We start from the raw sequence: 25,628 nt of genomic DNA, 5'->3' as shown, positions 1-25,628 counted from the left end.
GCCGCCGCCGCCGCTGATGCAGCCGCGTGCGAGCCGCTGCCTCTCGCTCCCGGGACCGCCACCGCCCGCGCCACCACCGCCTCCGCCGCCACTGTCATCGTCGACGCGATCTTCTCGCGCGAACCAAGCGGGAGATCCATGATAGAATAGGCGCGCGTGTCTTCCACCTTTTTTCCCTTCCTGCGCCCCGGCCGTAATAAGTCGCCCGCGTATCTCACCACACTGTTCATTATCGCCGCTCTGATCGCAGTTCTGTATCGCTACCTCCTTCGTTAACAGGTGACAATTCTCAAATTCGTAATCTCTATTTTTAATTTAACGTAGGCGACGCGAGGGATGTTTAGTACTTTCGGATTGCATTTAGTTCCGAAACATAATGGGTGTAATAATGTCCTTAAGAAATTAATCAATTACAGTCGAATGTGAGAAATACAATCGACTATGATTGGTCGGTTTCTTAGGACTTACTACACCTATTGTGTTTCAGGACGTACATAAGTACTGTCAGTTCAAATGTCTTAAATTTGATTTAATTTAATTGTGCGATGATAGTGGTAATACATGAGAAATGAATTCGGTAATAAATTTTAAATCGTGTCTTATGTATTTACTCGATGTAAAATGGGAAATTTCTCGAGTAACGTGCCCCTCATTATATGTTTCATAGCGAATACCTACACCAGTTTCACGTTCATTAGTGCGATATCTAAATTGCAATGTTTCTGAGCGTGATAAAGAATACGTCGGGTCGACAGATTTTCTAAAGCAAATTTTTTTTGTCTGCGCGCTGTTACTATGATAATTGCAGCACTTGATGTCGAAATAAAAATTGGAAAAATCTTGAAAACTCGAGGAAATCTCGGAAATTCTTTATAATTGAAAAACTTATGATTTACAGTCAATTAGTCAATTATAAGAAATAATAGTTTAAAAATTGATCTCAACAGACATACTAAAAAAATTAATAAACAGAAGAGATTTACCAAAATTTCATAAGATTGAAATTTCTATATACAGATTGAAATAGTTTATATACAAGAAAATTTTATCTAAAGCTCTATAATCAAATTATGAATCCATTATTGGTTAGCGAATTGTGTCTCAATTATTTGCATTTCTCTCGTACGTTTTAGTCTCTTAATAAGAGATATTTATCGTCATTTTAATCGAAACATCAATTTGCATAATTTCTTTTTAAATAAGCAATTATCATTTAAACAAATGTGAAAATATGGAATTATCGACGTATCTTCGTTGATATAAATTTAACTAATTAATAATGAAATATAAATCTGCGAGAATTGCTTAATTATTTAGAAAAGAAAACTAAAATAATACGAGGTAATACAATGTGTGCATCGAAATAATTGAGACTACATTGCGATGCAAGGAACAAAAGACATAATTGTAACGTTCTACTGGTTGCCAGTTACTGATTGCCGGTCACTGATTGATGGTACTATTTTAGCCAATTACATTGCAGCTACTCGCTGCATCTGATTGACTAAAATAGAAATTACAACTGGTAACCTATAATAATCGGCAACCTGTAGTATAATGTGATTACGGTTTAATTATATTACTTTAGATGTAACGTGCATGCTTTGACTTTATTTCTCTGAAATGCTAATTTACATGATTGACCATTCTAATACTTCCTACAATAAGTATGGGTCAACGGAGAGCTTATTTATACACCTTACGATATGCCTATTGACCCCGATCGCATCATTATATATGTATATATAATGATATAAATATTTTGACATTAATCTTTAACATTTTCCGTAAATCCGCGTCCGCCAATGCTGCTAAAGGCAGCGTGTTGCAGAAAAGTTGTTGCACCTTAAACTTCATAGCGGTTTTGTCGCGAAATTATATACGCGAAAATCCACCTTTTACCGTTGGTTTTTTTTAATATCGTATATTGACCGCATTATTCGCAATCGCATAATCGTGTTATTTTGTATTTTAGATAATGTCAAAAAATATAGAAAGAAATCGAATAAAAGTAAGCTAAAAAGATAACTTTTTTATAACAATCTAATTGTTTATACTTGAAAAATAGTTTTTATGTTAAAATATAAAAATGCTAAGCTCTAATCTAATCATCAAATGTTAAAAATTAAATAGTTTAATAATCAAATATTAATATTTGGATTTCATATTGAAATCATTTCAATATGAAAGTTTCCTTTTCCGTCGCGTATCACTTGGTCTTCTTTCATATCTAGAAAAAGCAGGGAAGGATAGATTTTATGCATCAGATTTCTGTGCAACTCTTTCACATTTGTCACGATGTTCGTTTTAGTTTTTATTAATAAATTCGAGCGACCGCACCCAGAATCGATCTCGAAGTTTTGGCACAGTAACCTTTCGTGAATTCCAAGTCATCGATTTTTATGCGAGCAATATTCACTCGTCTTATACTGGGCTATTTTTACGACTCTAACAGAATGACCCCGAAATCTAGATCTAAGACGCAGCTTCAGCTTATGTCCGTGTCTACTAATAGTGATTAATAGCTTATATGCATGCCACTATCAAACGAGAACGGTTTTATCCTTAAAATTTCTTTAACTTTAAGGGTGAGAGCACAGAGTCTTGCATAACTAACTTAATGCATAAGAAAATGAATCAATCAGATTCGTTTATTTCTTTCCTTTCCATGAAATAAGAGACTCTGATTGAGTCGATCTTCTTATGCTTTATACATTACGCGTTATGTAAAGGTCTGTACTTCGACCTTAAGCCTCGGGCCGCATATGTAACTTATATCAAACTTGCCTTGTCCCCTCATCCATTTTTGTTTATTTGCGCTATCTTTCTTCCACGTAGGATAGATCTATGCCAAATCCCATAATGGTTTCGTTGATTATATACCAACAAATAGTTTTTGCGTCAGTACCCAAGCAGAATGACAAGTCATTATATCAAAATGATGTCAAAATGACGCTAAAATGATCATTAAAAGTCATTTTTCAATCATTTCTGATTCATTTTAATGTCATTTTGACATTATCATGACTCGTTGTTTTGCTTGGGTAACAACATTTGGTTATTCATATAAAACATTTCTCTCAGTGAATCTTCAGGATTTTGCAAATGCAACATAACTTCATTTCATCCTTACTGTCGAATATACCTTATACATCATGCATATATTTGGACGTTCTCAACAATTTCGACCCCTATCGGGTCATTATCAATGTGACAATAATTATAAAGTATGATCCGTTACCATAATTTCAACAGTCACTAAATGAAAAAAAAGATGGTCTTACCATATGATTAGAATTGATTCTACTCATTTTGTTCCGCTAACTTATAAGATGTCGGATGTTCGCGCATTGTAATGTCTGTTCAGTTGTAAAGACGGAACTAATATCCGATCGGAGGGAACATTGATATAATCGATAAGCGCGCCGTATGTTATTATATAGAATGTTAAAAATATCACGCTTTATTTTACATTACACCCTGCTCCATTACCAACTGAACGCATTGTACACGTCGCGCGCGGTTTTCGTTCGCACGAAGCCGTGAGAGTGTGATCGTGTGGGAAATATTTTGCAGTTCTCCGTTCGAAAGAGAGTTTCGCGCTTCCGCCGATAGACGCGAGATCTCTTCTCGAAGGGAAGAAGTTGAGCGAGACGCGGCGGCAAATCGATAGAGGAAACGCACGATGAGACGTATGATGAGGGAGAACGTGCCGGCGATGGTGTAACCTCGCGGGTCACTGGACATAAAAAGAGCAGGGGGAAGCTGGAAGAGACAGCTTGTCCGTGGGCTTTCGACAATTTAAGCGGCGGCAGGATCAAAGGTCATGGCAACGCCGCCGGACTCGCCGGGACCGGAAGAGGCGTTCTTCGACTTCGAGAGCACGAGGGCGAGGCAACAGACCACCAGACCGGTACCTATAGAGGAACTTCTGCGACAGACAAAGTTCTCTCGCCAGGAGATCCGAGTCATGTACCGAGGCTTCAAGCAGGTATGTTCCTCTTGACCTATCAGGCACCATCGATTCCTCTCGGGGGGTCTCTCGAATTGGCAAACGCGAAATTATGCAGGGAGCAAAAGCATTTTTATACGTCGTATTCATAGCAATTTTTATCACACGTTCGTTGTAATATGTAAACGAGTTTTGCACTTCGCTGCAAAGCGCTATTAATTTATTTTCATCACTGAGCTTGCAACGATTTTCCTCTTATATACGAGATTTTGTTTAATTTATTCAAAATTGTTTTATTGGCACGTGCACAGTAAGTTGTTTTGCATTTTTAATTTACGATTGAAAATTTTAGCTGAAAAACCTGACTCGCAAGTCCCAAAAGCAAAATGTCAAAGAGAGAAAGATTTTCTGATAATAATTTATTTAGAACGTTTCAAAAGTTATTAATTCTCACACTTTGTGCCTTTTATTAAATATCTTTGAATATTTAACGTAACAGAATTTGTCGAATGTCACGTTGTATCGAGAAAAAACAAATAAAACGTAATCAAGTATGAGTCATATCTGTTACTTCAACTTCGAATTATGCCGAAGGCAAGATTTTCGAACATCGTTTTGTTCGTTATTGCAAGATGCAGCAACGATCGGTAGCTGATATAGCAGTTCGTATTAGTATTTTTAACTCCTTCTTTATTAAAGATAGTCTCGCAAAGTATTGATTATTCATGGGCATCCTACAGAAATTGTGTTAACGCGGTTACGTAAATGAATTGATTATAGCGCTGTGGACTCAATCATCAATAAAAAGCATTTCTTTCCAATCGATTTACTGCGTTATCATCGAGCATTTAGTTAACCTTAACTATTTGTGATAAACCAATTTTACATCAAAGTTGTTCGTATATTATACAAGCATTTTATTATAATATTCATAAACAAATCTGATATTTCTGAGACATGTCCGAAACTCAATTAACATGGAAATTATAGGAATAATCAAACTCGATTTGTGTGGATGAAATGTGGATGAATACGTCGCTTTGTATTGGATTTTCACGCAATTTCTGTAGCAATGCGTGAAGGTAAGACAACGAAGTACAAATTGCGTTAGCAACGTGGAAACGATTGTAGGGGATATAAGATGTTTATATCGACCTAGAAAACTTTCGGATGCGTGTCCGATTGTAAGAAAGAGTACAGCAGTAGGAATTACTTGCATAGGAGTATAAAATAAGAGCAGAAAAATAATAGAAACTTGGCACTAGACAAATACGTTCGTATAGCCAAAAACGGGTTTGGCTCTCTTTCCAATCACAGTTTTGTGGCTAAATTTTATATCACTCGCATCTATTTTCATCGATAGATATACGCGATAGAAGTTTCCAATGGATTTTAACAGAAGCGATTGTATCCTTTGTAATATTGGATTACTAACGAGCTATTAAATGAATATAATACTCATATTAAGTTCATGTGATGATACAATTTATTTGTGCGCAGATAACTTTTATAAAAGCAAGTCTTTAAAACTCATATTTCTCTCTCTCTCTCTTTCCCCCCTCTCCCCCCTCTCTCTCTCTCTCGATTATATTTTTCTCTTATTGTATTTTTGAAGAGCGCTTCAGAGGAATTTATTTTCAGAGCATTAAATAAATGATTTCTCTCTCCCTCTTTTAGTTTAAGAAATAAATTGGATATTATTTATATGAGAATATTAACATAATAATTATATGTAATATTTTCAAATGAGTGCGCTAACAGATAAAATACTGAAGTGTCATCGAAAAGACGACGAATATCTGCGATGATCATCTATAAGGGACGTAATTACATACGCGATGCCACTTACTTCTGCTGTTCATTCATACCGAAGCAGTCCACGTCGATATTGGATTTATGGGCTCGTTATATATTCGCGCTTTGCAGTGCATAATTTTTCGCTAGCGCACGGTTCGGTGAAAACTCAAAGCCGTGCACGCTTCGGAGTCCTGTGCGGTCCATTACTTTCACGACTTTCGTAAAATATTCACCAGCGAGCGATCGCCAGCGAATTGTGGCGACCGACGCGACGGTCAGTGCGGTAGTCAGTCTACCTGACGTTGAACCGATGTGCGGTTTCTCCAAGGCTCTCCAACGTAAATATCTGCAAGTTCTCGCGGTTGTTTTGTACAATATATTCTGGAAAAAACGTATATCTCTCGCCGGCAAAACTATGTTCAACTATGTCGTAGTAACAATGATTACAGCTAGTGTCATGGAAATTCAAGAAATAAAAATTAAAAAAGATTTTCTACATAAAGTAACAGTAGAATTGTAATTAGACTCCAAGAGTCAAAACTCAGTTTACGGTGCGTAAATATATAATAATAAAAAAAACACGAAGTGTCTATTTATTAAATATATAACGTTCAAATATAAGGGTACCATACAGAATGAACGTTTCGACTCCACTTCGGGCCATATTCTTCAGGATATATAATGTAAAAAATTATTTTATGTCTTTTTATAGCCAAAATGTCAAATGACCTGAATGGAAAGTACAATGTGAGACATCGATAATCCACGCGATGGAACGTAATAGACGTCACAATCAGTTCTTGATTCTCGAAATTTTTTTCTTTGGAACGACTGCTGAACACTAAAGGAGTATTTATACTGGTTGTAATTTGTAAGAATTGACCAATCACAGTCGAATATTCCCTTCTTATTCGACTGAGAGAGGAATACTCGACTATGATTAGTCAATTCTTACAGATTACGACTTACACAGAATATGGTCGCGTGTCATAAACCGTAAAAATAAATTAACCAATCATAGTTAATTATTTTTTTTCATATTTAACTATGATTGATCAATTTTTACAGTTTGCGACCCTAGAACAGGTATAAGAGATCTTGGCATACGTAACGTGTTGCATATATAACACTGCACGATGTTATATGCTGCATTGAACACTAATGTATCTACGCTCATACCATAGCACCTTTGCCCTTAATATTAAAAGCGGAGATTAAGCACACACGCAAGCACATATTAGAGTAGCAGTCCGCTGCAGAATTTAAGGTTATTCACTCTCGGCAGGGTGGTTCAATTTACCTAGTGGGACATGGACGAGCTGTCCGAATGCTAACTTATTCAGTAGCCGCTTACACAATGACTCGCGTATTGTTGTAATGCGAAGGTGCTATAGAATGGCATAAGCGCGAACTACTTAAGCGTCCCTCGGCGCTTTTTCACGGCCGCTCGTATATTTCTTCGCGATCGCGCTTTCAACGATATAGCACGCGAGACTGAATTGAGAAAATGCGCTTTGTGCATTTCTCGCTCATGGGTACAAGGACGAAGGGCAACCACACGCTCGCTATCTGATGCATTTCGTCGTTCGATTCTTCCCGAGGATAGGAGGGTTGGGGAAAAAAGTGCGAGGACAATCGCGTTCTCGAAACAATGTGCCTCTTGTAATTATTGTTAGCTCACAATAGGCGGCGATAGGGCGAACTTTTGAATAACGAGAGGAAGACCGGCATCGAAACAGCATCCTCTATAGTTACGATATCGCACGCTATTGTATAACAGATGTACATTGTCAGATCAACGAGTGTGAGAGATGCAATCCTGCTTTTTATAGGCGCGTCTTAGGCTAATGTAGAGACCCTCTGATAAGAATCTGAATACAAGCCGTAGCTTTGTATATCTATACAGGGTAGTAGTTTTAACAAATCACGGGAGAGAGAAGGGCATACATTTACTATTTCTTTCTTTTTCTCATTCTGTTCTACACTGAGAGAAAACGAAATAGTTCCAGCAACTATAAATTTGGCAACTTTTGCAATTGAAGTATCTGTAACTAGTTTTACAAAGTAATAGAAACTAAAGTAGTGCTGAATATTATAAAAATGTAGTCACGGTAACAAATTGTATGCACTATTAATTGGTAGTGAAATAGTTCAATTACATTGAGTAGTTACTTGGACTTCATGCAAATAGATATAACAATTACATTTTTCTAGTTTAGACAAAAATTTTTAAAGTGTCGCTCAGTACGAGTAGTACGCGGCTTTATCACCAGAGGGACGTAGCGGAGTTCAGTTTCTCCTAAGAAGGAAACCACTCAGTTTACGATAAAAGGCGCAGCGTTGGTTTCAAACTTGGAAGACAAAAATAAATAAGAAATGCATACACAAATTTGTAACTATGTATTATAAAGCTTTAATAACAACAATAAGTAAATTAAGTGAACTAAGAAAATATAGTAATATTAACCATTTATAAATTGATTATATGGTTAATGTACTATATTTTCTTAGTTCACTTAATCTAATATTCTTATTAGAATTTAATAATATGTATATAGTTGAGGCGCTATTTCACTACAAATTTATAGTTACTGATACGATTTTTTTCTCTGAGTGTATATTTTCTTTTATCTATTTCTCTGTTTCTCTCTCTCTCTCTCTCTCTCTCTCTCTCTCTCTCTCTCTCTCTCTCAGGAATTGTTAAAATGGATCAATCAAAGTGGCTTTCTCATGTCCAAGTTCTTATTAGAGAGCTTCTAGAATAATGTATAATCTGCATGTTATGAGCGTTTATGAGCTCTTGCCTGGAGAAAGGTGAATAATACAATTATTGCTCAGTTTATTATTTTAACTATTATTAGACTATAAAAATTGAAAAATGAAAAAGAAAAGTAATTACACCACTTATATTAGGTCTGTTTTCTGTGGCTGAACTAGTGTACACTTTTGGAACTTAAAGTGAAATATGTTTGATATTTGTCGAAAGCGAGAAAGAGAGTTCTAGTGCAGTCTAGTGCAAGAACAGAAAACAGTCCATTTAATATAAATCAAAATATGTCGTCACTTTGTCAGTTTTTTGTTAAATGTACCATAACAATTACTTGAAGGAAGAAATTCTGTCTAGAGGGTTTTCTTCAGAATCTTTAGATCACATAGAAATACATTAAATGTTAGACTATTGAGTCACTTATATGTCATATAGTGTGATCATATATTGATTACCTCATATTTTCTCTGATTACCTCAGTATTTTCTGTTATAGAAAAGAATGTATCAATTACGTACATCACGAAAAATGTACATGAATCAGATTGCCAATATCAAGAAAAGAGAGATATCGAAAGAAAAAAAGTTGGATTTAACAAGATTAATTACTTGATTTGTCTATCACATGAAAAGATCTGCTTGAAAAAATGAAGGGAAAAAATGTGATAATATATTATGTTTAACACATATTATGTGTTATATGTTATTATATATGTTTAACACAATATGTTATAACATATAACATATTTATATATGTTTAAAGAGCATATAATTATGATTGTAATTTGTCTTAATTCTTGAGGGACTATGTATAGATATGAGCTGCTAGTCGCACAGGTGGTATCAAACGAATAATATGATCCAATTATGGAGCTCATTTCGCACCCAACCACAATTATCATGCGGTACTTGCGTTAGGATAGATCGTTAAGGTATGCACAAGACGTTGAATTATCACGTGCTTATACAAAGGCGCAAACGCGTATTACATATAGCTTTGGGGATTGGAACTAATCCCTTGTCAGTTCACTGGGGTTACCCAAATTCTCGATCTAACTGGTGGGAGCGAGCTGCATTATCAAATCGCATCAAACTGCATCTGACCTTCGAGATATCTGTGTCAATTTCTTGTCGCATAATTATTTTGATAATGGAACAAATGAGAAACATTACAGTAATTTCGAACCAGATGTGTTTTATCTGAAATTAATAAATTAATAACTTATATACAATATTTATCTTATTCCACTTTTATGGATTACATTTATTATTTCTATTATTGCATTTTAATAAAAAAAATCGGTAAACTGAGAAGTTATTTTTCTTGTCCAAATAAAAGTTATCATTTTTGGTGATTTTTCAATGTTCAATATTATTATTTGATACTAAAATAGTTATGATATTATTATGTAATTGGATTTTTTAAATTAAAATTTAACCAGAGATATTTGTGCATTTACAACTTATTAGTAAAACGATTAGAAAAAATTAGATGATCGTTTCTCCAGCGACGATTTGTGCTGCGTATCTATCTAGTTAATCGCGCGAATTAGTATATCTATCGCATGGAGATAACTCGTAAATTATGGACTACAGGGCATTTATGGATAATGGATTTTGCGGATAGTGGATCGATGCCGCGCGTGTATATGTGGAAATTCGTGTTCTCGACGAGCGATGAAAACGAGAACGTCAGAAATGTGCGTGTCGCGGCATGACGTTCACAGTCGCTTTATGCTAATGCGACTTGTATTCGCCGCGTATCTTGAAAATTGGTCGCTCCGTATTAACATCTAACGGAAATTACGCGGCTTAACGAAGTTATGTGCGATCCTATCTTCTCATTCCGTTCCATTAAATTGATCGCATGTGACATCTTCTGCATTGCCGCGCCTGGTTTTAGAAAGATATGCCTTCCGCATATTTTACGCGAGTCGATAGTCATATTTGTTCTCGAAGACGACCTTGCGCGTTGCTTACATCGATCGACGCGTATGCGAATTCATGAGACATTTTGTTTAAGAGCGTAAAAAATTTAGCATTTTTTAAATTTTGATAATGAATTGATTGAAAATTGTGGTCGCGAGTACTTATGTAAAGATAATTTTACCAAGTTTTTTAATTATGAAAATACTTAAGTAAAGGAATTTCGATGAGTTAAATTTGAAGAGGTAAGCAAATCGGAAGATTTTTTAATCTTTTGATTAATCTTGGGCAGCCTTTACGTCAACAAAAATGTAATTCGATGTATAAAATGCTTTATCCTGAAAACATTTAATCCTGGAATTAAAAGTTTGCGACAAGAATTTTTTGTCATCAAGCTTCAGTTAAAAAGAAATCAAAAGTTTGTGATACGAATTTTCTTTTCCAATCAAGCTTTAGAAATCGATAGCAGATTCACCAAATTACATTGTCAATTGATATAGATTTTGATATAAATTAATTTCAGACGGATATCTTTTTTTTCCACATGTGGATGTTCGCCGCGTTTCCGAGACGTAACGAGAAATTAGGGCCTTTATTCATTCGACGAGCAGTAATTTTCCTGGTAAATCGCCGTAGCTCACACTCAATTATCTGCATCCGTGCAAACCCTATTTCTCCGCTAATCTGTTTTCCCTCCCACCCTGGATAATCAAACAGGCGTGTAATAGTTGACGGCGTGGCTTGGGTGTCCTTTCTCGAGCGAAGAAGCGAGAAATGTTTGTCATTACTGATGCACTTGACGTGACATTAAACACTTATTGTTCATTTATACATGAACTTTGTGTAACGAGGCAGTTGTCTCCTTGTAACGATACGAACGTTTAACTTGACAAACGTCGGATCTTAATTGACTAGCGATATTGATTTGTGTTGCAATACATATGGGACAATATATAGGGTACATTTGATATAAACGCCTATATTTCAAATACTCTATTTGAATGATAATAATAATTAAATGACAAGTACATAACAATTAAATGACGTTGTTTGAACAAAGTAGTGGAATAGGTCACTGTTTTATCATTTCAAAAATCTCTAATATGTATTCTTTTCTATAAAAATACTTTGTAATAAAACTTATTTTTCTAAATTTAATCTAATTTAAGGGAAAAAACTTCAAAATTAAATTAGATTGCTATGTGTGCACATATGTTCATAGTTATTGTGTGATTCCACAAAGAGAAAGATCTAAAATTATGTCGTGTAAAAATAATTGTGCAAATCGCTGTATCTTATCTTGTTTTTACAATACTGTAATTATCCGATTTCCTTTGATTTTGAGAGGAAAACGCTACTAAATAACTTGCTAGATTTAGCACTGTAGGGTGTCGAAAAAAAATGGGGTTACGTGCAGGTGCGCGCGGCCTCAGACAATATTCCCTCGTTACCATTGGCGGCGATTAAGTTACAATAGGATGGAAATTAGCGTATAACATGCAGGCCAAGTGTTAGGCACGAAATGCGTGATGCTGGAACATTTAGCGGCGCATTATTCTCTCGCGAGCGTGCATCACCTTTCGGGTATATCACGATCTAAACAGGTGGTCGGTCTTTTCCGAGTCAGGCTGCTTTATTACTCTCGAGATTTCTCTCTCTCGAGCCTAGATTTATTAAACTAAAGTAAGAAGAGAGGGAGAAAGATAATCCTGTACGAGAGTGGGATTTTGCGTCATGAACTCTTATATTACGGTATCGACCAACCGATTCTCTTTCGGGCAATTTAAGATATATAAGGTTCGCGTTATTGCGATAGCATATAGATACTCGTACATGTACCGAAGGCCGGAAAACGTAAAATTTATCGAGTTATGAGAAATGTTGAAATATAAGAAAAGTAGATTCGGTCTGCACGAAGTTATTATATTTACATTTTATTTGCTTTTTACTTAGCAAATTTTGTCATAAAAAATGTTTTCAACAAACTTTGCGAATAACGATATCCTTTATATTAACGATTTACCATATAGGTTGATTTTATTCTAAATAGAGCGTATATTTTTTTGCTATTTTTTTTAGATGTGTTGGCTTATTGAAATGATTATTTTCTCATTCTCTTCTTGTAATATATATTCATTTATTCAGAAAAAATGAATAGCGCGTATCCAGAGTAAATAAATATCGTGGAGTAAATAAATAAAAATAAACTTAATATATGAATATAAATCTATAAATATAACACTAAATGAAGTGTTAATAATATTTGTGAGCGAAATCGACTGGAATTTCTGATAATAAATTCAAAGAATATGAAAAAAGTTTACGCGCCCTGTATCCATTAGATACTGTCATTTTAGAAGAACTGATGAAAAGTGGCTCTAACAAGGACTGCAGCATGAAAATGGCGCTCCAGATAAGAATCTGTCTGTAGAACTCACTAGTCTTTCTTTCTCTTTCTAGTTTTTTAAGTTTCTCTACGCTCTACAAAGCGCTCTCCATCCCGTATAATAAACTTTCCATGCTTCCTTTTTCTTTTAGGATCCTTTTATTCCTGAAAGCAGAGATTTTTACGTTCTATGTAATGTAACGTGCAAGTTCAGATATTATTTTCATTCAACATACGATTAGAAAATTCCTCCAACCAGACAATGATTTCTAATATTTTTAGCACAATTATTGTGTTAATAGATATCACAATTATTATATTAATATTATTAACAATAATTATTATATTAATAGAATTACTCTGTTTAATAAAATTTTTTTAATTGTACATAAATCAAGATAATTTTAACAAGTAAAATTATTATCTTTCAACGTTTGTGTAATAACATATCAATTTAACTTTTGCGATTAACAACCGTTTCTAATATATTGCATCTTTTCACGAATTAAAGCTGACAGGAATGACTATGAACATTGTGCCGCTAGTCTCTATCTTTAGCAAGATGTTAATCAAACTATTCTTGATACAATGTATTATATTCGCGGATATGTACATATATGTGTGTATATTCATGAAAATATATACAAAACTGAAAATCGCATGGAAGTTTATCTTTTAAATATTCTTATTGATATAAACTTATGTTGGCTCGACTTATACTTATTTCCATTTAATAAGCGGCTTTACAGTGAATAGAAATCGTTATTTTACTTCTTTGTGTAGTAGTCCCGCGCGCTAGTTTCATTCTCAAGGATAAAATTTCGTCTTTGCGCGCTGCTGCGACTGCCGTCACTTACTGTCTTTTTCGCTATTCTTTATTGTTTTTAGTTCATAACTCACGCCGACTTGACGCTTTCATGTTATGACAGCTGTATTTTTGGCAAATACAAATCTTTGTGCTCACAATTGTTACGTGTGCTTCAATCGAAAATGCATACAGCGTTTCACTCACACCTCTCGGAATTTTCTTTTTCGCAAGCTTTCACGCAAAACGTTTTGGATAGCTCTTAACATTGTATGTAGCAGAAATAAAACGTTGTTTTTAAAACTTTTTTTGTTAATAATTTTTTAACGAATAACGAGCGATGGCTAAAACGTGTTGGAGGTCATTTAACATCATGACCTTGATAACATACATGTCGTGGTCAAGGTCATCGGAGTGGGATCCCCTTATCGGAAGTTTTTATACCATTTATAGTATTTAGTGCTACTTTAGTTCTTATTACTTTGTAAAACTAGTTGCAAGTACTTAAATTTTAGAGTTATCAATTTATAGTTGCCAGAACTATTTCGTTTTTCTCAATATACATATTGTCTTATATCATTATCGTGAAAGAGTTTAAGTTATCATTCTAAAACTCGGAACTATTATCGTCTGCACAATAGTTTTGTTTCCAAGATTCTTATAGAAAGTTAATTCGCCCGACTAAGCAAATTTCTCGAATGCCTTTCGTCATCGTAAGAATGTCGGCTTCACGTGTCAGGTGATCTGTGAAATGAGCGATCCCCTTCATGATCCATTTTTTTAGAAATAATGAATATAGCGATTTAAGCTGAATTAAATCGACCAAGAGATTCGTTTTTATTAACGCGAGAGTGAAAAATGACTCATTAAGCAGGGACTTTTCACGAATCCCGCATCGCGGTTTCCGCAAATAGCACAGAAATTTACGAGCATCATATTTCTTTTCCCAACTCGCATAGTTATTTCCCGCAAATCAGTAGTAGCAGACATTCTGTGTATTATGCTAAGTATAAGAACTCTTAATGGATATCACATGAATACTGAAATACGGGAATAGAAATACATAACGGAATGTCGCTTCTATTTATTGAACATAAAAAAAACAGAATCTCATAGATTCATAAGAACAATCGAGATTGAAACAACGTTTCTTTTAAGTTTCAAATTGATTAAAAAAATTGTAACTTGTCTTGAATTGTCAAGATATTTAGCATAGAGAAAATTAATCTTTAAAAAAAGGGTTGGTATTTTTTATGAGAAAGAATGAATACCAAAAATATATAGATAATTTCTATGTATTTTTGATATTACATTGAATATTACAATGATTCATCTATCTATCGATATTCTATCTTGCACAAATGCAAGAACAAAGAGATGCTGTAAATAATGAGAAACAGTTGCAGAGGGTGAATATTCAGTCTCATGAGCGCAATTAATAAAATACACAAGGCATAATAACAAGCCATACGTCATCGCTTGTACAACATTTTCACAAAGTACGGAAAGTCCGGTAACCGGAAATTCTCCTGGCATGAATATTAATAGATAATTATATAACATCACACCACACGTACATATCACTTATACACGTGCTGTATGTATGTAAATGAGAAATATATAGTAACGACTATAGTATACTTATTCATATTTATTGTCAGTTAATGAACAGTAGGATAAACACTACAAATCAATTTGAGATTGAGAATGAAAATATTTTATACGTATACTTATTATACATGTAAAATATTTGACGGAAATGCAATAATATCTAGAATATACATGTACTATTTTGGTATTGTAAAATTATTGAGAATAATTGAGAAATTGGATACATGTAGAAAAATGTATTTTCTACGTATATACAGGGTAGATACTAATAATAAATAAGTACTTTAAACTATTTTAAGGAGTCATTTCTAAAGTCGTGTGTCCCTGAGCAGGGGGGGGGGTGAGGTCAAAGTCGCTTCGCGTGGAAAGTCGTATACGCTACGACTTTATTATGAAACTTTTACTATATATTACTCTTTTACTAATTTACTATATCTTCTAAACCAATGCCGTTCCCCCCACTTCATTCTTATGGGGAATCACTCAGGACACTCCCCAACAACATATTTTTAAAGGACATTGAAATCGATGAGGTATCACTTAAACTAGATATTTACCATAATTTCACCCTTTAAAACCGTTTTTGAGTCACAACTGACATTTTCTAAATTCATCTATTTCCATAATTTATATGTATACAAAGTTTCTCGTCAAAATAATTAGAGTGATTTTTGAAATTTTTGGAAAAGATAAAATTTTTCCTTCTTTGACGCTCTGTATCTTTAAAACTAAGCCGTTTTGAACATATGGTCACATAAAGTTTTTGTTTTGAATTTATGAGAAATCACCTTAAAATCTTTTAGAATATTTACTTATTGTTAGTATAACACCTTGTATAATAGCTCTTCTGCATGGATTCGTTGCGATGTTATTTCAAGCTCCATGTATACGAGTACAATGCGCGCATTAACAACATTTCACGACGATGTTACATAATATATTATTACCATACATATTTGACTCGTCAGTTTTTGTCTTGTTGATTCAACTTTTATCGTGGATAATATCTTTCAAGTGGATATCAGTATTGTTGAGAATTGTATTTTAATGCACAGTTCATAAAGAACTTTATTAACCATAGCGTATTATTTATTTGTTATTCCAGGATGAAATTTATATTTAACTCGATTAAAAAAATTAAAAAGAGTAAAAAAAAAACGTTAAATAATAGCGGATTAGTTATTACCGCCATTAACCGCGAGTTTCGCGAGTAAATCCTTTTTTTATATGTATGTGTATATATATATATATATATAAATGTGCTTTTAGTCCTCGTACGTTATTTCTATGGATTAAGGCGGAATGTATAATTTAGAAGCATTTCGGATTAGCATCCATTTTTCTTATCCGGACTAATGGAGTGATTTTATCGGGGATTTTAGCGGGATAGAGCATATTGCGTGGCCTGGAAGGAGAGACAGATAAAAAGTAGAATATGAATTCATGTGAATAAAATTATAACTAAAAAAACTTCAACTTAGTGATAGCTGTTGAAATTAAATTGAGGTTGGATGCAATAATTTAATTTTAGATGCGTGCAGAATTTTATTATAACATTTTAATAATCATGTTGCGATAATGTTATAGATAAGTAGTTATTTCAATATATTGTCATACTGAGGATGACCAAATATAATAAAGGTCGAAACGTTTCTTAAAAACGAATATAAAGAAGACGTCTTTTATATATTTAATTTTATATTTTTTTACGATCTCTCTCTTTTATATTTTATATTTTTATACAGATTTTAAATTGTATGTTTGATTAAATAAGTATTATAATTTGTCAATCAGGCTCGATCATTGACCTTGTATAATATTTCATTGTTTTTCGAATATAAAGAATTTTTGCAATAATCTGCGTTTGGTTTGCTCTTTTATTTTGTTTATTTTGGACGTAGTTCAAAAGAGGTTTAGTATTATATTTTTAAAAACTTCAATTTAAATGCTTCGTGAGAGGGAGAGAAAGGGAATGGGAGAGAGAGGAGAAGAGGAAGAGAATTTATAGTCCATTGTAATAAGCGGCAATTTGCTTGATAATTCAACCCTCTTAACAACTCACTTTTATATACATATAGCTATTCACGCTCTTTCACAATCTTTCACAATCTCAAAAAGTGCAAATCTTAATTTTCATTGAGACACTCTTTGATTAATTTGGTATCGATTTCACTTTAGCAAAAATACGAGAGAAATTATTTATCATTTCCAATTTTCATTTTTCATTTTAAATGCATTGTGCCTAAATTAAAAAGATAAATATTAAATAAAAATTTTGTTAAATTTCTATGTGTAGAAATTAATTAAAAAACGTAATCCGCTATTCACGTGAAACTTGGTATGTGCAGAGAAATATTTTTTCGATTGCTTCTTATATGCTGTAATTCATCGGTAACTTTGAAACCGCGACGGAATCGTCCATCGTTCGCCACGAATACTTGTATATCCTTAAAGCGATCCAACTGTTTCTTGACACACCACGTAAAAAAGTACATTGCGATATTTTCTTTCATGCTGGCCCCTCGCGTTGTCTCCTGTGCATATCTCGTATCTGGCCATTTCCGCGATTTATCAGGGCAGGAAGAAGAACGACGCATCCATCGAGATGAGTTTCCAGCTACGCCCATTCCAATCTATCCTCTTTTTCTCGTTTCTCTTGTCTATCCCTTTTACTACTGATAACGTTCCGACCAGACGTTATCACGCCTCGTCACGAGGACCAATCGACTTTAATGACTTGAACAGTCAGCGAGAAAGCCTCTGGTTTACGAGATTGCCTGGCGCTTTGGCAATCATGTTGTAATGCTTTTATGAAGGATTAGGACCGTTGGCATGCTGGCGGAATGGCGACGACGACTATTCCTATTTCACACCTAACCCAGATACCGAAATGCCGCGCGGCATCCCTCAATATATAGCCTCGATTCACGCCGGGATTTACAACGTGTCCCGTTTGTAAAACAGTCACCCGCATGAAACTCGTGTTTTATCGGTTTTACCGCACACGCATCTGTATACATATGTATACGTACGTACGCGCGTATACGTATGTACAGCGGAAGATATGATAATAACAGACAAAGTCAATCAAGATTCTCGATAAAACGCATCCCGAGATAGAAAGAATTTTTACGTTCGGAATAATTTCACAGAAATTACGTCGGACACGTATATATTTTGGTATGCAATCCTTTGCAGATTCAAGAAACGATACGTGGAATATTTTACATTTCAACATCTCGTAGTTTACGTAACGGGAAATCAATGCTGGTGGAGAATGCTCCGAATCACGCAAGAAACGTTTTATTTAATACCATCACAGTTCCGTTGTTCACGTGCTTTAATCTACGTAACGCGAAAGGAATCTCCGCGCGATTACTTACTTCCGACGAAATGGATAAGCTTTCGTGAAAACCTGACGCGATGCATAAAATTTCGCACATGGCTTGGCACAGTTTAGTATTTTGCCTCATCTTACCTTGCAACGGAACATCATAAATGTAGTTTTAATGGCTGATGTTATTCACCGACGTACGTGATATTTTTTGCTCTTTCTTTCGCTCAGAAGAGGAAAAAGGACGTAAAAGTATACTTTAAGGGATGCATATCAGGGCGGCGTATTATTTGCATTTATCAGCCACTCGCGTCGTTTCCCCAGAACAGTAAAAGTCGCGCTCGTTACCGCGCGCCGACAGGGTGGAAAAAAACGATCAAAAACTAAAAAGTCGGTTATGTTTGCTTCTACTATGAATGTAATCGGGTTGCGTGTGCCAAGGTTGTCATGATGGATGGCTTTTTGATGAACGTTCAGGCTGACAGGGGAAAAACAATTCCCGTCGCGACTGCGTATATTCATTAGGGCGATCCACACTGTCGGTGCAAATTGTTTTCGCCCCAAGGTGATTTTAATCGCGCGACAGATTCGACTCGATCCGGATAATAAGGTATGGTCGAAGGGCGAGTATAAAAGTCACTTGCGGTTACGAATAGAAACGAAGATTTATCGAGATTTATACATGAACTTGCGACTGCTCGATTCAGTGTTTAGATTTAAATCTCATTGAGCGATGTGTGCAATATCGTGCTTTTTTCAGCACAAAAATGTGAAGCTTAAATGTATATTCGTTGTTGATAACTTTTTTCTAGTAAATTGCTAAGTCGTTCTATGTATCTAGGATTATATACGTACGTATATATGTATAGAATTATACATATACGTACGTATCTAGAAATACAGAACTCTACAAAAAAAAGAAAAAAAAAGAAAAAAAGGGGGAAAAAACAATTTAACTAATGTATTATTTTCATTTAAGTAATAATTATTATTTTTAACATTACATACTTGTAGTAATTTTTTTATTACATTTTATTTGCACTTTATCCTCAATTCTCATTACTTCTTTTATGTATGCATGCTAATGTAGACTCGCTGGTTTCTCCGTTTTTTTTTAATTTCCATTGTGTTTGAGTACTCGAGAAATAAGCAAACTGTTGCCTCCTCTTTGGCAAAGCATTGTTCGCAGTTGTTTTATTTACACCGTGAACTGAAATTTTCTTTATGGTCTGCCGCTTTATTCATATTGCAGACGTTTTCTGTACGACCTACTGCTACTTCTACATTTTACGTACAATAGAAAAAATAGAGTAGCTTTATGACTGTATAGAGTATGTACCTTGATATTATCGAACAAAATGCACGTGTTTTATAAAAAAAAATTCATACTATGGAAAAATATTTTCAATTGCAATCTGGTTGCAATTGTTTATAGGAATTTGTTGTTTATAGGAATTATTCGACGGGCTTGCAGTTACATTCAATTTCGTTATTAACTACATTTGGACGCAATTGGATTTATTATTGGTTTCAATATAATTAGATCGAATCATTTCATTAATTGCTTTATGCATGTGCCGTTGACCGTCGTTAAATTTCCACATTTTGCCGTGTAGTATCGATAGTTACAGAATAAACATCAGGCGTAGCTAACAACTAACAGTGACCTAAAGTACTAAGCTAATATGTAAACAAGTCGTACGCGTGCTTTGTACGAAAAATTAAATTTGATTTTAAATAGAAATTTAACAAATATTTTTGACGATAAATAAATCGAAAAATACAAAAACATTAAATTGCAATTGTCAACATAAAGAATATAGCAATAACAATTAGCAAAAATCAAATGTATCACATTTTATATTAAATATATTTATAACAAAGGATGATTATTAATTAGTAGTATATTGTTAATTAAATATGTTGCTTTATGTAATTGGCATGCGTATTGTTATATGCTAGGTATTTATTTCTTTATTCGTAATTGCTATTTGAGAGTTTCTATTTGTACTTCATTTAATACGTCTCATTAGTAATAATAATTCGTAAAGGATATTGATATTCATAGAATTAACAATTAGAATAAAACATTTTTAATAATTAACAGTTAAAATGCAAGAACGATTTCCATTTACTAGCCTAATTAACCATGTGAGTAATGAACGTCGTTCATGTTTATGGTAACTCTGGCTTGTAGCACGGAATGCCGGAATAAACGTTGAGTGCCCAAGGGTGTTCTTGTCAGCGTCTGTTTTCGATCCAAAGAGTAGAGCGAGGAGAAAGGGGGTGAGAGCGAAAGCGGCGGGATACTCGATATACCGCCCTTCACGATCGCAAGCTTAAAGGGCAACTTTAAAAATCGGGGGAAAAAATCGTTGGGGCCAAGAGAAGACGGTCTGGCGAAAGCGAAGACAGAGAATAACAAAGTCAGGGAGATAAGAGATGAAGAGAAGGGGGGAAATGTAGAAGAAAAATTAATGTTAAACAGGAAGACAAAGAGATTAGAGAGATTGTAGCAGCAAAGGGTCATCGGAAGGCAGTCAGGGGTGAGAGAGCGAAAGAGGAAGGAGAAGGGTAGAAGATATTTCTGACGCGAGAGTGATGAATAGAAAGAGTGAGAGAAGAGAAAGATGGCCGTAGAGGTAGAGGGCAAGATCAGTAAAGGAGAGGAAGAAGCAAAGAGACAGGTCGAGAGAGAGAGAGAGAGAGAGAGGGGGGGGGGCGGGGGGAAGGTAGATGCTGAGCTGTATCGATCCCTCCTCTCCTCCGTTCGTGACGTCACTGACGTACCCCACCAGCGACGCGCCGGTATGATGATACGCTTGTCCTTCGATCACAGACGATAGACAACTTTAACCGTTCATTCAGCTAAAGCTTCGCCTGTGATATTTATTTAGGCGAGTGGCAATATCCGCCGGCACACACATGTCGGCCGCGTTCAAGAGTCAGACATGTTTCACTTTTCTCCACTTTCTCTTCGACGTGACTGGCGATAAGGGTCTTATTATTCATGCGACCAGCATAACGTTTCTGATCATCGTTAACAGAATCATGTAACTGACACTCGGCGACACTGATAACGAATTCGATTGGGTGCACTAGTGCGCACTGATGCATATTAAAGCTGTATACTGATACAATCTGAGTGTAAAAGTAAAATGCAAATATTTCGAATTATAAAATATACGTTTTATCTAATATCACAACAAAGTGAATAAGATGTATTGAGGATTTTGCGGTTTAACCTGTTTCTATATTTATATTAAACGCACATTTTTACGTCAATTTATGTAAGACAGCTTTAATGTGCACCAGTGCACTGAATACGTCCAACTGAATTCGCTATAACATTTTTCTTGCACCAAGATTTATTCCTCTAGCATTTATAGGTACTTTTGTTTGTAGCTTCAACAACTGTTTACGTTTAAATAAATATGATAATTCTGGTTTTTCACAGTCATAGTCTCCTTGAAGACAAAGAACTTAATTTCGCTCGTGCTTTTGTTTTTTCCTGACTTTGCTATTTATTCAATTTTGTACATATACTGAATGTTACAACAGTTGATATTCTCACGCAATTATTTTGCAATCGATAATGATTGAAATATTAATAACATAATGTTTGTGGCAACTAAATTATATCATAGAACTACCAATCATTACGTTACGACGTGTTCTCCACTTATTTTTATGAAGTACGCCATTGGAAGAATACAAAGGTAGCAACATGGTTATTTGGCTCTTTCATGTTGGAGTCGATGAACCCATTTCTCCAACCAGGAACGTAGCTTGTTGAGGCAACCGGATGCGCCAATATGCAGTATCAAGAATAATTTAAAAAATTCATACATTTTTAAGAGAATTTAATCGATTCAACCAAAATTGAACTCATTCGATAAAAACTTACAACAGTGAGGCACAGTAGAGGGCGTTTAATACCTGAAAATGTAAAATAGTAACTAGTAAATTTCGAATATAATTATCTTTCCGTTGAAAAATATTCCGAATCCCGTGATAGCTCTGTGAAAAACCCTTTCATTAGGTTCACTTGGGCATGCTTACAGCGTTTTAGCTGAAAATTGACATGTCGGAACATACGTCGGTTTCAATCCCTGCTATGTATTAATTACGAGATAGACTGTATCGATCACGAGTCAAACGTTTAGCTATTACTTCAAATTGCATTGTGCGCCCACGTATTTTACACAATAAGGAAATTGGACAGCACGTCGTGAGATTAACATTCACCGTGAAATACCGATATCGGCACGCGATGGTGAAGAAGTCACACGTGGTTTTAGAGTGTATCGATTCGACTTGAAACAGCCATTCGATATATAACAGGAATGTGCAAATTCTGTTAAATTTGTGGTTCTACCGATTGTTAAATTCATATATTCATGTCGCGACTAGACGCGAGTGTATATATACATGTCGTTTCTTGTTACATGTACTTGATAAAGTCCCAACAGGGACTTTTGGAACCGTTCTACGTCGCGAAACTCGTCTAATAATTCTTGCGGATGACGTTTCTGCGCACGAATATCATCCGTCGTATTGCAGCGATAAGAAATTGTATCGTTTTCGTTGCCTCTAACGCTTAGCAGCTCGTTTGCCAAATGTTTGTCGGATTTGACGTTGGCATCACGCGCTTAATTTTAGTCAGTGTTTGTACGGCTTTCATATGCTCGCAAGTCGATACCGTTACATTTCAATATACGTGCAGTAAACATAATTGCAGTCGCCGCAAATCGCGATTTAGCGAATGTTATATTTTTTAAACGTAAGTCATCATTATCAGTTTTAATATTCTCTTCTAAATTTAAAATCTGTTTGGCGCGCGTGCGAACATTATATATTCTATTTGACGTGTATGAAGTTTATTTTTTTATCTTCCTTAGATCTTTTTTAAATCACATAAATCTGCATAGTAGATATTTTTAACAGGATATATTTTCTTAAGTAAATATTTTTAGAATAATTTTATTAAAATAAATATTTTTATTAGAGTAAATTTGCGAAGTTTCTAAATGGGAACAAACGTGACGCGCAAATATAATGAGATGCTTTCCTAAAATATTAAATGATTTGGAAAATCCATAATAGTTAGATAAGAAATCTTTGAAAAAATCAGTTCGATTACCGAACGCTCGTGTGTATCCTTCATTCAATTTACCAAATGCGCGGAGATCAAGATCGACGGGACTGAAAGCCAAGTCCGGCATCTCCCATGGGATGGACAGGAAGATCTCCAGCTTTCTTTCTCTCATATATATATATATACACACCCACACACATCCTCTGTTTTTTGCAGTTGTTTAAACAACGGATTTCCCCAGACACTTCTGTATCTCGGCCAGATTGCCTGGAATTGCGAGAAGCGAGAAGCGAGGTCGCGAAAGCACAAACTGAATGATTTCTAGTGTACTAGCGGGAATAGGCCCTCATGCTCCCGGGAGAGCACATCCACGGGTGTAAACTTTATTTTCAGGCTTGTGAAATGTACAGCCGAAGCTAGGCGCGCGAGGCCGTGCTTTAAATACTATTTTGCATACGGACGCTGGCATCGATATCGGCTGTATGAGAGTACAGGGCTGTTTATTATATCGTAGTTACAATACGAGGAAACGTGATTCCTGAATCACCAGATGTAGCATATACATATATGGTCATCTCAATAGCTTCTCATGTAGAGTGTTCTACAATTGAACGGCAACATTTTGACTTTGATGACAATCTCCTCCTGAATTTATACTGATAGAAAATAGTTGTAACTATGATAACTTAATCATAATTTATAATTATTTTTTATGCTAACTCAGCTAACTATATATTTAGTTATTTTAACCATGCAAATTATAACTGTTTTAACTGCATTATGTGTACGATCATCAAAACTATGATATACATTCATGCAACTATTATACTCATCTGTCATGAAACTGAAAGTGATTGGTTCTTTATTTTTTTTTATACATTTTTAGTTATTATTACTACATAAATGATAAGCAAATATTAGAAAAATAGTTATATTCACTATAATTGTAGATTTAAAATTTTAAAACCCTTTTTAAATTTAAATTTCGTTCATTTTTAACAAAGTTGTTCTAATTTTAAAGTTCACACGCACTATGAACTTTTATTCCAACTTAATATTTTTCTTCGATATCTCTCTTTCGTTTGGATTTCATTTACGTCATTTGAAACGCTAAGAAAGATATAGATTTTTGCCAAGCGGGACCAGCTCAGCGAAGCGGCGCGTTATGTATGCTTGGATGTTCAATTATGACTTGGCGCGCGAAACAAAAAGCTATATTGGAATAGATAAAAACTGCCATCGCGAATGGATCAGAATGTTCAACGATCAATAGCATCTTCGTGAGATTTAATATGCCACATGGCTTATGGCAACAACTAGGCCGTGCCAAGTTAGATGAGATCATTCATTCATGAGCAAATACATTATACATATATGTATATAAATATGTATGTTTATGTATATAAATGGAAAAAAGTTCGATAGAAACAGCGTAAAGGGATACAGATAGAGAGCTCTTTATTTTTTCGTTGTCTTTTCGTTGGACATGCGGCTGTTGAAGAACGGCGGAGATCGAAAATAAAAGCTGCAAGTCGTGGTGAACGTGGTTAATATTGATTCGAGCTAGATTCACACGCGAACTTCACTTGAACCGGAACACCGTTACTGTTTTAACTATCTAGTGCTCGCGCTTTGTGTTTTCGGAATTGGTTTAAAAGTCACCGCAGAGAGTTCCCGTTTTATCTGAGTAAAAAAAAGTAACTACAGTATCGAATTGTGGATACATATGTATCCTCAGTCTATCAGATAAATTGAAGCAAATGTTATTAATGCGAATATATTAGGTGCCTTCTATTTAGTCGACACAAGTATCATTCTGTCTTTGTTACTCACGGAATGCAAAGAACGACATTTGTGTCGACTTGTCAATAAAAAACACCCATTAGAAACGATTTTTAAACAGATATTAGGCTTGATGAACTTCGGAAGAATATTCTTGAGTAGAACATATAA

At 34.8% G+C, this 25,628-nt stretch overlaps 1 protein-coding gene across 1 annotated transcript in view; it reads left to right on the top strand.

Annotated features, from left to right (window-relative positions):
- Window positions 1–3,772: 3,772 nt before the first annotated feature.
- Window positions 3,773–25,628, top strand: part of LOC108722675 (Kv channel-interacting protein 1) — a 51,993-nt gene continuing 30,137 nt past the window's right edge. The window contains exon 1 of the mRNA XM_018447887.1: window positions 3,773–3,991. Within this exon, the coding sequence (XP_018303389.1) occupies window positions 3,827–3,991 (165 nt within the window). The 5' untranslated portion in view covers window positions 3,773–3,826. The remainder of the gene's footprint in view (window positions 3,992–25,628) is intronic.

This window comes from Mycetomoellerius zeteki, unplaced genomic scaffold, assembly GCF_001594055.1.
Source record: "Mycetomoellerius zeteki isolate Tzet28-1 unplaced genomic scaffold, Tzet1.0 scaffold212, whole genome shotgun sequence".
NCBI lineage: Eukaryota > Metazoa > Arthropoda > Insecta > Hymenoptera > Formicidae > Mycetomoellerius > Mycetomoellerius zeteki.
Note: the sequence above shows the minus strand (reverse complement) of the source record. Positions and strands in the feature narration are given on the sequence as shown.